General features: G+C 47.9%; 1 protein-coding gene across 3 annotated transcripts in view; it reads right to left on the bottom strand.

Moving 5' to 3' along the window:
- Window positions 1-13,440, bottom strand: part of HDAC6 (histone deacetylase 6) — a 41,661-nt gene that overhangs the window by 2,941 nt on the left and 25,280 nt on the right. For all 3 annotated transcript variants that reach the window (XM_055003486.1, XM_055003483.1, XM_055003485.1), the window contains exons 18-27: window positions 13,127-13,255; window positions 12,806-12,974; window positions 11,696-11,829; window positions 10,457-10,525; window positions 9,730-9,922; window positions 7,377-7,526; window positions 6,167-6,341; window positions 1,956-2,473; window positions 439-519; window positions 178-324 (exon numbers count right to left, since the gene is read on the bottom strand). In XM_055003486.1, coding sequence (XP_054859461.1) covers window positions 178-324; window positions 439-519; window positions 1,956-2,473; window positions 6,167-6,341; window positions 7,377-7,526; window positions 9,730-9,922; window positions 10,457-10,525; window positions 11,696-11,829; window positions 12,806-12,974; window positions 13,127-13,255 — 1,765 coding nt within the window. The remainder of the gene's footprint in view (window positions 1-177; window positions 325-438; window positions 520-1,955; window positions 2,474-6,166; window positions 6,342-7,376; window positions 7,527-9,729; window positions 9,923-10,456; window positions 10,526-11,695; window positions 11,830-12,805; window positions 12,975-13,126; window positions 13,256-13,440) is intronic.

Here is a 13,440-nt window from a genome sequence, read left to right on the forward strand (position 1 = left end):
AAGAATCCTTTGAAGCCAGATGCTGCGAAGCCTAGCTCACAAGACTGGTAGATCGCTTCCCAGTCTGTTTGCCGAAGACCACCTGGAAGAGTCCACAGGTGACTAATGAATCTTGACCCCCAAGCTTCTCAGGCACGGCACGCTCTGCCCCTTGGCAGGCTGTACTGGCTGCCCTACCTTGTAACAAATCAGACAGACCCAGTTTTCAGCCTGGCTGCCGCAAGCCATGCAGGGCTCCAGCACGTTCAGGCCGGTGGAAGGCACAGGGAGCACCAAGTCGAGGTGGGGGCACCATGGAAGGGGAGTCACAGCATAGAACAGTCCCTACGAGAAAAGAAAGGTGGTGTGACCCCTCTATCCTGGCATTCACCATGATCCCACCCTTCTCTAAATGCAGGAAATTCTGAAATCATCCCCCAAACACACAAAAAGACTTACTTTATCTGCCAAATCTTCTCCAAGCAATTCACAGGAGGAAGAACAGCCCCCCGCGGCTTCATCGAGCAGAATTACCTCGATCTGCATGAATAATAATAATGATAACGTTTGATTTATATACCACCCTTCAGGACGACTTAACACCCACTCAGAGTGGTTTACAAAGTATGTCATTATTATCCCCCACGACAAAACACCCTGTGAGGTGGGCGGGGTGAAGGAGGATGAAGCCGGTGGGCTCGCCTGGCCGAAGAGAGACAGGAGAGACGTGGAGCATAATGTCATGGTGCTGGATTCCTGTACAGTGGAGCCAACCGATCAATCAATCCTGGAATCCATTTTAAGTATGGAAAGCACCATTTTAACAGAGGATCATATTTTAGACACAGATTGTGTCTCATTCGGGAAAGAATCCAAGTGCTATGCTCTTTGGTCGGGAAAACAAGCAGTGTTTACCTATGGCCTTGTTTGCTATAGCTTGTGGACAGAGACAAAATCAATGATGGGAAGAGGGTCAGCGTTTTGATAACTGTCCAAAATTCGGTCACTGTCTAAATATGTCACAACCAGCTAGCGAAGGGGGGCTAGATAACTCAAGCCAAGAATGAGACGGTTTAAACTTTTTTCCTTTTTTCTGGCTCTTAAGATTCAAGACGTTAAAATGCAGTAACTTCTACACTTGTCCACTCACTTTCTGAAGGGAAAGGACTTATACACATGCTCATGGATAAGAGGGTATAAATAAATGAGAGAAATGAATAAAATCCCAGAACGTTCCTTTTTCTGATCTCTCTGGGGAAAAATCCACCTGTTTGCCTCTCTGTAAAGCAACCAAAATCTCTTTCTGTCATTTAGAATGCTGTCTTGACATTATCATCTTATTAACAGTGACCACATGATTGTTCCATTGGAAATATGTAATACATGCATATATATATACTCGTATATTCATGGTTCAATTAATCCTATTACAATTCTACATGAAATAACTTAGCAAAATATCTTGGAATAATATATTCCTGGTGGCAGCAAACTACCCAGAGGGTGTAAGGGAAAGATTAAAGGCAAAATCTACCCCAAAGAAAGTAAAGGTCGTAACTCCAAGCTTCCCTGACTGTCAGCTCGCCCCCCGCAAATAGATTTCCCTACAGCAACAACTCAGAAACAATATGGACTGGGTTCCAAAAGCGGATTGCAAATCACTCTCAGGTGGGTCACAAGGCCAGGAGAAGCAACAGCCCGAGCAAGGAAGCAGTGATGTCAGTGGGAGGCTCCATGGCAAATGTGGGTCAGCCACTTCGTCCACTGAAAGACACACACACAGAAGAAGGTTGGATATGCTCCAGGCACATTCTCCAACAGGACTGGACAGAGCCCTGCATGAACTGCACGCATCCTAACTATACCCCAGGGTCCCTTGCAATTTGCAGACACCATATGGCAAACGAACTGATGCAGAATGTGTTCCCTGAAGACTGAGAAAAAAACACTGATCTAGAGGAATGCAAAGCACCTACCTTTGTATCTTTGGCAAATTTCTCCACATTGCCAGAGTTACTTCCTATTATTCTCTGGCTTTCTCCTGTTGGCTCCACCCCTTCAGGAGAGCCTATTGATGTGCTTTCTGTCTGGCTATCCTCTGCTGGCTCCGCCCCTTCAGGAGACTCTGTTGTCGTGCTTCCTGACTGGCTATCCTCTGCTGGCTCCACCCCTTCAGGAGACTCTGTTGTCGTGCTTCCTGACTGGCTATCCTCTACTGGCTCCGCCCCTTCAGGAGAGCCCCTGTCCTTCTGTCTTGTCCTGTCTTCTGGGCTGGAGTCAGGAGACTGGGAACTGGAAGCTGTCTCGCCCATTTCTGCGGGGTTCTCTTCCAGTTGGAGGGAGCTTAAAGCTATGACTGCATCATCCACTGCCTCTATGTGTTGAGCCACTGGGCTTGCAAGCTGCTCAGAGGTGCTGCCCGTAGGGATGTCTCCTGGAATGGGGGTTCCCTTCCCAGCCCGAGTCCGGGGCCTCTCCTGCACAAGAACAGGCACTGAGGGAAGAAAGCACAATTTATTAGTACTACTGCTTCGAATGAGATGTCTAAATGGGAGGCATGCATATGGAACTGGAGCCACACACATCCTTTTATTGTCCCTTTTACACAACAAGTATTTGTTTTAAGCATCTTGACCCTATTCTTGGAAATAAAATGGGCCCAATATATCTTGAAGGACCCCTCTCCTGGTACAGCCAAGAAGGTTGCTTTGTTTCTCCAATATGCCCTCAAGATTTGTCAAGATACGACAATGATGATCCGATGTTATACTTGAATTTTATCTGGACACTTTTAACAACCCTGTAATTTGTGTAAGCCTATCCAGTATGCTATTATGCCATTGATTATGTCTTGATTGACTGACTGACTGATTGTAACTGGGGCCAGAGAACTGGGTGACAGCTAAGTACATGAAGAGCTCTGGCTAAGTCAGACCCAGTATTCTGTTTCCGAGAGTGGCCAGCCTATTTTATTTAGTACATTTTCTTCCCACTGTCCCTCCAAAGAGCTCAGGGAGGCAGACCTGATTCTCCACTCCTCCACTGGACCTTCACAGCACCCTGGAAGATGAGCTGGTTGCGTTCTCTCTCTCGCAGCCTAGCCTAAGGTCACCTGGACAACGTCACAGGGGAGTGAGGATTTGAGTCTGGGTCTCCCAATTCCTAGTCCATAACCACTACACCACACTGCATCTCTAAAACAGGACCAGGAAGTTAACTATCCCACCCAGATTTGTCTCCCAGCAAGCAATATTCAGAGGTTGCCTGCCCATGAACAGAAAGCTTATTTGTTTCTCAAGGGACTTTTCTTCCCTCTTCATCCATCGTTCCCATCCTCTGATCCTCTGAGTCTTTTGCCTCCTGTCATCTCCTCCCTTTCTGCTTCTCCTATTCTGCTATATTTGAGGCAGCGGTGTTGGGGGAAAATGGTACTTCTGTGATTTCAGCAACTCCCAGCCACTAAACTGAAACCTGGTGCAAGAGCTGTTAAATCTCACAAAAGCCTCACCTCCGCCCAGCAGAGAAACAAGCAGTCCTGTTCCCCAGGGCAAGAGGGGATCTTAGTGAAGCCTTCTGCCAGGTGAAATGCACGTCCAAACTGCTTTTACAACCCTTACAATGCCTTCAACGGGAGAGAGGACGAAAGCAAGGGGGGTAAATGCAAAGCTGAGGACAGCTGGGAAGGAAGGGGGGCAGGCTGCAGCATCCCTTCTCCCCATCCCAGCACACTTTTTCTATTTTTGCAAAGCAATGACCTTTTTTTCAAGGAGAACTGCAGGAGTGGAGGGAGGAGGGCTTAACCCTTTCCTTCCCCTGCCATTTTCTTGCAGTAAAAAGCCACTACTGAGCTGCTTTTACACACACTGCAGCGGGTAGGTGGGGGGGATAAAATTTATGGACGTTCATATGTTCGAGCCATTGATGCATTAGAGACCAACTGCTGGAGCTTGGGATTTTGAGATGTGCAAATAGGCTGAGGATTCATATAATGGCTGATGACGACTTCTCCTTCCCGCCCAACCTGACAGCGAGTAGTTTGTACTTGGTGACAATCCTAAGGGGAGGTGACATTTTGGATAAAAGCACCATTTCCCCAAACACAATATTCACCTCCTTGATTTTTTCCTGCCCACATTCAATGAATCAATTCTAGGGCTCAAGGTGACTAGACAGACATTTGTGCAAACCTCTGAATAACTCTGATACAATAAAGACCTAAAATATAAAACTAGGCTGGGGAGGCCTGCCAAAGTAAAATTTGTAATCACACAGAGACATTTTAAACCCAAACTGCAGAGCGTGGGGCAGGGCAGGGTGTGTGTTGGAATCCTGCAGTAATAAATCCTGTTTTGTAAGGTCTATGGTTGAGGTGGTGTGATACTGGTAAACTGAGACAGAGCTAAGAGCTAGAAGAACTGCGTGCAGAATTAGTAGAGATTTCTCCTTCTGATGTCTGAGATTTCAAAACGAGATAGACAAAAGCTGTGTGGGACAGTAATAGTTTCTGAACGGAACCTGAGATTGTGTAAGAGAACACACGCTCCCTTCTGCGCCTAAGATTTTCATACTTTATAGCCATCCTTCCGATGAATATGGTCTCTATAGGTGTCTGTTTCACTATTCGGTGAATTCAGTTAAGACAGCATCAAGAAGCATCTTCTGAGATAGCAGCTATTAGGAATAACCTTCATATTTTGGACACCTAAAATGGATCCTGCTAAGAAGCCATTTAAGGCTTGCGCTAGATTAAGGTTCAGCGATAGTCTTAAATCAGCTATTTCTATGACTTGGTAGGAGACCAGGACTTTTTCATTTGACCTGGCACCTGAAACGGGACTTTTTGGACCACAAGGGATTTGCGTGTTTTCTGAGAAAAAGAGAATATTCATGTAAAGAATTTATGCCAAGGTGTCTTTCGGGAAAACCCCAAACAGCAAGAAGGTGAAAATCGAAAGATGACGTTGTGGTCATGTGGTTCAGACATAGAGAGACTTGGAGTTCTGTGATTGGTCCATTAATCCTAAGGCCACAGAGATGGAGCCACAGTTTAGAGTATAAGAATAGAGTGGTCTATCTATGGGAAGTAGGGAGGCAGTGGTGGTGGTATCGATACACACTTCACTTCCTCGTGTGGTGTGTGTCCACTTTACTTCCTTTGTGGGTACCTTCTTCAACCCATCTTGAGGAAGTCAGAATTTGCTGACTTGAGGATTCTCCACAAGACCATTCCCTCTCTCTCTCTCTCTCTCTCTCTTCATGATTGGTAAGATCATCCTACTATATAAAAGCCTAAGCATATTCAAGGCAACTCACTTCCTACCATGGTGTGCCTCCAGAGGGCGCTGCTGTGGAGGGAAGCCCAGATGAGGCAGCCAGACCTCCAGAGAGCATGCCGAGGTGGGAAGCCCAGGCTGGGATCAGGAGCGGAGCAGGTGGCAATGCCTGCCCCCCCTCACCCAGCTAGGATCAGTGATGGAGGAGAAGCTAATGCCTGCCCGCCCGCTCTCCTCTTTCTACAGCCCGTTGTATTTTTTCCCATAACAGGCTTTGTTGCTAGTGGCATCATAACTGTGTAATGCATAGGAATATGTATTATATAAGACCAGTGGCAGTTAAGAGGTATTCTTGAGATTTCTTTCTAGAATGGGGAAACTGGTGGATTATGGAAAATTTTCCATGTGACTGATGCGAAGAAACTCTTCTTAAGTTTATGCATCAATAAAGTATCATAAAATCCACATATTGTTTCATGACCAATTATTTTCTCCCTGAAAGTATTATTTCCTATGCCACCTGCTTCATAGGGTGTGATGATTTGTGCTCAAATTAACTTTTGAAGAAGCTTCTTTAAATTGACTCACAAACCTGAGGAGCTTGTAATTGCATTCACTCTTTTGCAAGATGTGTTCCTTACAGCTTACAACTGGATTCACTGTTAAGTGTACTATTCCTACGGGAGACGCATGTCATGTTTCAAGTATTTTGTACAGCAGCCTTTCCATGTCTTATAAACTCTTGTTATTTACTTCTTTGCATTTTCCTATTTGGCTATATAAATAGTTATGTGTTGGTAAATGAGTTCGCTTTTCCTTTCGTCCGGAGTTCACACACTTTGCCCCTCTGCTGCGCCAGCTCTCCTGTTTCATTATGGCAGAGCATGCACTGCTGCAGGGCACAGGCCACTTACCTTCTAGGCGGAGGCTTGCCCAATACTTGCGGTGCACAACAGCCACACGGGCCAAAGACTGCAAGGCGCTGGGATGGGGGGCCTTGAGTCTCCCCAGCGCAGGCGGTGGATCCCCCAGAAGGCTCCGTGTGCACATGGTCATGGACTCAGAGATTGACTCGAGGTTGTAGCCACCCTGGGAAGTAGAACAGATGGATTAGAACCCAAGCCCAGCACACTGGTTTCGGCCTATGTGCAAGTCCCGCAAGGTAGGTTCGATGTGAACACTACACAGGTGCAAAGGCTGGCTCTCGAGAGAGCTGTTGCCTTTGTCTGAAATTCAAAAGGCAAATTTGTAGCTCTTGTGGGGCAATGAAGAAAGATCAGCTGCCCCACTTGGGTCTGAGCAAGACCATTCATCTGGCGAGGACGGTGCAAAGGAATAGGGAAAAGGGAGAGGATGCCAGGTAGGAGGAGGAGGAGGGGGAGAAAAAGAGACAAGAAGGAAAACTACGAAAAGGAGGAAGAAGAAAAACGGAAAGGGAAGACGGTTAGGCTGAAGGGCAAGGGCAGAAATGCTTAGTGGAAAGGGGTCAAGGGCAAACCAGGATTACGACATGGCCTCTCACTAGCAAAATGCTGCTAACACAGAAAAAAGGCTTGGCGCTTGTCAACGCCCCCTGAGGTTAACAAGCGTTTTGCGCCTCCACCCACTATGGGATCACTGTCAGTGAAGGTCAGGCAGTGCCTCGATTGCCAAGCGCAGCACTTTACCCAACAACCGCTCGTGGCTCGACCGCCCTCCGCAATGGCGTTCCTGGTAGAAGGATCTGAGCCTGCTTCTCCCCGGTCCTGGTCCAGCACTCTAACCACTACACCTGACTGGTTCCCCAAGTGACGGGGAGGGCATCTTGAAGCGGAAGGGAACAGGGGGGGCTCGGTCGACCCCTTGCTAGCCCACTCCCCTCTGAAACTTCCCCCTCCCCCCTCTCCGCTGTCTGGTTCCCCATCTGTCTGCGCTGGTGTATAAATGTTGTGGCTTCCACCTTGGAGACCATGTGCCCGGACCCCCCTCCACCCCACATCCCATTTATTTACTCTGAACGATGGCCCCACATCTCCCTTCCTTCTCCTCCTAGCAGATGCCCCTCCCTACTCCAAAACTGTCACTAAAGCCATTCTCCCCCCCCCGCCCCGCCCCGCCCCGCAAAAAACGGTTATCTGGGCGTACCTCCAGCACCAGAGCCACCTTGCCGCCTGCCAGCCCCAGGAGAAGGTGAGTCATGTGCGCATAGCATTCCGGGGTCACAAGGCATCCGCCCAGCGGGTCTCCTCGAGCAGCGTCAAAGCCAGCAGAGACCAGGACCAGCTCTGGATTGAACTACATTGGAAAAGAGGTGGATGAGCATGCCCCCCACCCCAGTACTGGTCGCCTTGCCCTTTTAGAGACAGGCAGAGGCTCTCGTCCACCCCCTTTCTAACTCCTTAGATTTGGCAGGTTCACGTCCATCTGATTCCTTGGAGGACTGCATATCCGTGACTGACCCCCGAGCACGGAACACCATCTTTAACACAAATGCCCGAGAGCTGCCACCAAATCACAAGCTTTGATGCATAGCTAGATGATCTAAAAAGACACACGCCTGCCACAAGAAATGGAAGCCTTGCATCTTCCTGGTCTATTCAAAATGCCAGAGGTTAGGTGGTCCTCTTACTCCAAGTTGCCCTGCTCCTACTCCTGTTCAATGGCAGCTGTTTGCAGGCAAGGGGAAATCCTTGGCCCAAAGGTGTCAGAAAATGCCTGAAATTTTGCCAGATTATCAAGGCAGGGAAAGGAGGAGAGAGAGGCCTTGCAGTTTCAGTGACAAGCACGCTTTCCCCATAGCATCAAATTCTGCTCTGAAAGAACGACTAGCTTCTAACTTGGAATGTGAAGAGAATCCATTAATGCTCATATATGTTTAACTGGTAACCCTTGGAGAATTTCTTCTTCTGTTTTACTTAATTTAAAAAGCTCAATTTCACATTCTCTTTCATTCAAAATTGATTGCAAAAAATGAAAAATAAGCAGCCAAAGATTTGGTCACTGGTCTTAAAAGTACTTCTCAGCAAGAGGGCTCCCCTAGCAGACAGCAATGTTGCAAACCCAAACCAAGATGTGGGCCATAGTTTCAGGGTGGGCTTATGACTGTGTATTATGCTTTATTTTTTTTCTACAACACATATGCGCTCTCACATTCACTCCATCCATGTTTAAAAAACGTGAATCAAAATTTATCTTGGGTTGCAGAAACATCATAGCCCAAAATACCCAAAATAAAGAAAAATCGACTTTAAAAAAATGCACACTCCAAAATCTTTTAAACCTCTCTCCCTCTGACTGCCTCTCCTTTTCAATGGCACCCATCTTCTTTTCAATCTTCTATGTAAGCCCATTTGGTGTTTCCTGCCCCCCTTTAATCCTCTCCCTACAAGCTGAAACAGCCCTGTGGTGCAGAGTGATAAGCTGCAGTACTGCAGCCCAAGCTCTGCTCAAGACCTGAGTTCGATCCTGGCGGAAGCCGGGTTCAGGTAGCCAGCTGAAAGCTGACTCAGCCTTCCATCCTTCCGAGGTCGGTAAAATGAGTACCCAGTTCCCAGGGGGTAAAGTGTAGATGACTGGGGAACACAATGGCAAACCACCCCGCAAAAAGTCTGCCAAGAAAACGTCATGATGCGACGACCCCTCCATGGGTCAGCAATGACTCGGTGCTTGCACAGGGGACTGCCTTTACCTTACCTACAAGCTGAAAGAAGCCTGCCAACATCCATTCAGCAGCTCGTTTCTGTTCCTTTAGTCTTGTTTTACAGCCTCTTCCACTCACATACACTCACCATCCCCGCTCAAGACTGGGTCAAACGTATGTAAATAAATCTGCATCTTGTACCTCTAATGTAATTTGAAAGCCTGTGGCAGCACCTGGAAATGTCCAGCGCCTACCTCATTGCTAGATTTGAACACTAGACAACAGTAACCAAATGGGCCAGAAATTTCAGTGAATTGCTTAAATCTGTGAATAATTTCTTCTTTCCATGGAACCCTGGGATTTGTAGGTCAGGAGGGGATGATGACTAGGGGCTTCTAACTCAGGGGTCCCAACATGCCGCTTCTGGTCTACCTTCACACAAATTACGAGGATTTTTACCTTGGTCTTTGCTGTGCGTTTGTGTGTGTTTTATCTTCCCCCTTTCACCCTTTTTCCCATCATCTTCTTCTCTCTCTCTCTGTTTATATTCCCTATTCTTGTGTGTGTGTGCTTGGTTCCCTCTCCAGTGGCAGCCATTTTGTAATGTTGCCCAATACCCTGCCTCAAAATTCAAAAGGTGCCCCACAGGCTCAAAAAGGTTGGGTACCCCTGCTCTAAGTGAATTTTTAGCATCCTGAGCAGACAGCATTTCCTAGAACACCTGAACTAGTATAAAAGTGATGTGAGTTTACAGTGCAGGTAGGACCCGAGAGAAAAACTTTCTGAAGCTTCTACCAACTGAACTATGGTGTTACCCTAACCCTACCCCGGACACCAAGGGTCGACTGCATCCCCTACCTCGTAACTGATAGGCATGACAATCTGGTGAAAGGCAGCCAGGTATTCGGAGTCTCCCATGCGGGGACAGTTCCAAGGCACATTAACGGTGAAGCCCTCGCCAGGCCCACGGCCCACCCGGTCGTAGTCCGCATCCTCAGAGGTGGGGAAAAAGGTTCCGTTGTCATAGCGATGGAGAGAAACATACAGGACGCTAAGTTGGAAAGTAAATCAGAAGAGAGGATGAACATTTGCCTGCCCCCACCCACCCCCAACTTCAAAAATCAAGGTATTTCCAAGATTTAAACCCCATTCTAACAAATGTCCTTGGAAGCTAGCAAAAATATAAACACAAAAGCCATCATACTGATAAAGAAACAAAAAGAGAAACTTAAAACCAGTTTTTTAAAAGCCACAATGTTTAAAAGCAACAGCCCACAACTGGGATGTGAAGCACAGAGGATGGCTGCTGACCACCCCAAATGCGAAGGGAAAGCACAATACGGCAAAACACTTTATGCTAAGCGTCCATAATTTGCCCAGTTTATTTCAGCTGCATAAACTGGGATTTTGGAATTCTGGTTGCAAAACTAGGCATCTTTATTCCTCGATGGGAATCTCTCTTAGAAAGAAACTAAGACAACCTCGCTCAAGACTGAAGCTGGCGAAGCAGTTAAAAAAAATCAGCCCCCAAACCAGGGTGGATTAGGAAGTGAGTTTCTCAAAAAGGAAAAGCTACACATGGTACCTAGGATCATCTTCAAACATGTGTTGAGTCCCATTGCCGTGGTGAACATCCCAGTCCAGTATCATCACCCTGAGGAAAAAAGAAAAAACACATTATTTAATGACTTACTTTTTATTTACCTTATAGTCTGCCTGTCATATACACCTGCCTGCATATCTGCCAATAATGTTTCTGTGTTGGGTACTGGTCCTCTGAGAACATGGGAAGTTCGTTATTGATGCTAGCGTAGCCTGTTATCTCGCAAGTATGTACTTTCGCTTTCCCAGCCACTTCGGGCCAGTGTCCTTGAATGCCAGCTGCGGCTTGAGATGTATCTTTCCTGAGAACTGAGATGATTTCATGTCTAGCCCAAACCTATCTTTTCCCTTGGCCCCTTCACGCCCAAACTTCAACAGCCCCTGTCCTGAAGGCGGGAAGCTACCCTATAACTAACACCACCAATCCCGTCTACGTCACTTCTGCCAATTCAGCTGTCTGAGCACCTTGAACTTGATGGATCTCTAATAAAGTTACTTCAACCAATACACCTGCGTGTTTGCTGTGGAGAACTTGGGGATTCTACCTGCCAAGGACTGACATTATTTAACTACTTACTTTTTATTCCCCTTATAGTCTGCCTTTCTCATGGAGACTCAAACGGATTATAAACACACACACACACACACAATCAAATAGCGTGAGAAACCTAATAAGCAATTCAATAGGGCTAGGATTGCAAGAATTAGAAAACAATGTTAAAAAGTATCAGATGTGAAATATCACACAATACATAGAACGGAATTGCAGAATTAGAAGACAATAAAGTAAGAGCAGCACACCACAACACATTCCACGTAGAGTGGCATAGTCCACACCCCGCTCCCTTTATAAAAATGCCCTCCTGAACAATTCTGTCTGTGGAATGACCAAAGTACGGGAGTTTTGCTGACCTTGTCAGGCAGAACATTCCACCAGATGGGGGCAACAGCAGAGAACGCACACGGACAGGCAGCTACTGATCTTACCCGTTTCTAGGGCGGCGCCTTCAGAAGGCTTTGCTCAGATGGGTGAAGCTGTCATGTCAGAGCACAGCATGAGCTGCATTTATTTTAACTTTGCATGCAGTGCAACTGCTATCAAGTTCTCATTCATCAGAATTACAGTTTCCAGGATTCCAAGTCAGGGAGCAACCAGGAGAGCTAAACCAGCGTAAGTTATTTGCAAGTATGCTCCAGGACCCCTGGCGCCGGCTCCACTCACCTCAGGGTTCGCCCAGCCAGGCGCTGTGCGTATCGGGCTGCCAAGGCCACTGAGTTGAAGAAGCAGAAGCCGCAGGCTGCGTCTGATTCAGCATGGTGCCCAGGCGGTCGGACAATGGCCACGGCGTTTTGGACCTGGCTCCCCCCCCCCAAAAGAAAGTGCAGGGTACACAATGAAACTTGAAAGAGGCCACTGCAACTTCCAGGCCATGAACTGGGCTCTCCCCAGCATCCTCTTGGCCACTGGACGTCAACCTTCCCAGATCTGGAATCCCACTAGACGTGGGACACGCTGAGCTGCAGGCATGTGACAGGAAGCAGGGCAGCCAGAGTTGTGGCCTCATTAACAGCAAGGCCAAGGTCATGAGCGACAGACCAGGAGGGCTACACCACAGCGAGGAACAAGCCACAGGTTGCAGCCATGGAGCCTCCCCAACCTCTGGGTTGACCTCACCACATCCTGCAAACTGACTCAAGGGTTCAAGAGGCTGAGGGCCTTGGGAACAGGCTGAGGGCCTTGGGAATGTTTAGTTTGGAGAAGAGGAGGCTGAGGGGGGACATGATTGCTCGCTTTAAATATTGGAAAGTCTGTCATTTGGAGGAGGGCAGGGAGCTGTTCCAGTTGGCAGCAGAGGGTAGGACCCGAAGCAATGGGCTTAATTTACATGCAGAAAGGTACCGGCTGGGTATTAGGAAGAACTTTTTCACGGTCAGAGTAGTTCAAAAGTGGAATCAGCTGCCTAGGGAGGTGGTGAGCTCCCCTTCACTGGCAGTTTTCAAGAAGAGGCTGGATGAATCTTTGCCAGGGATGCTTTAGGCTGATCCTGCACTGGGCAGGGGGACTAGATGGTCTGTATGGCCCCTTCCAACTCTATGATTCTATGAAGACCCTTACACTGCTTTGGGTGGCAAGGTGGCATTAAAATGTATTAAATAAAATAAACTGTAGCCCCACCCTAGAGAAGAGGGTGTGTGCAGTTTGAAAAACATACGAGAAAGTCCACTTTAAGAACTGGCCCTGTTTTGATGCTCCCAGAGCAAAAGGATCCGATGGCAAAGTGAAGGGCCTTCTGGACTGGTCTCCCTGCCCCTAAAAGGTCCCGTTGCTCACCTTCCCAGAAAGCACTGCTTCTACTGCACTGAATGCAGAACCCGCTGCCAGTCGGGCACACTCGTAGGAGCTGGCACAGATGTAGATGGAATTGTACTGGCTGCCTTGGCGGTGCAGGTCACGGGGTTTCATGGTGGCTGTTGACTTCACTGCCTCTACGTATGCCGGGCTGGGAAGAAGGAAGTTGAGGCAAATCTGGCCCTTCCTGCTGCACAAGGGGAGGTGCAAACACCTTCCAGGTGGCCAAACCTAACCTCCCTTTCCAGAGAGAGGAACAGAAACGAAGAGTTTCCGTTTCTAGTAGCCCCCTCCCCGGCAAACCTGTGACACATCTGCAACTCCTCTTCAGAGGCAAGTCTGGCTGGGAGGCGGCAGCAGCGCTCGGTCAGACGTAACTCGCCGTGGCGCTGGAAGATCTTGGAGACCCGCTGGGGCAGCTCTGGATGCTGGCTGCAGAAAAAGAGGGAGTGAGAGAGAGGGACAAGCTCTGTTCTACAGAGGGACAAGCTGGTGTCGTTTCGCTGCTGCTGCTGCTGCGGCTGCTAATACAAATCAATGAATGGCTGCTTCCTTAGAAACTAGCAAAAATGTTGGGACTAACCCACGGGAAGCATTCAACAATACCAATCATCCAC

This window comes from Eublepharis macularius, chromosome 19 (assembly GCF_028583425.1).
Source record: "Eublepharis macularius isolate TG4126 chromosome 19, MPM_Emac_v1.0, whole genome shotgun sequence".
NCBI classification, from domain to species: domain Eukaryota; kingdom Metazoa; phylum Chordata; class Lepidosauria; order Squamata; family Eublepharidae; genus Eublepharis; species Eublepharis macularius.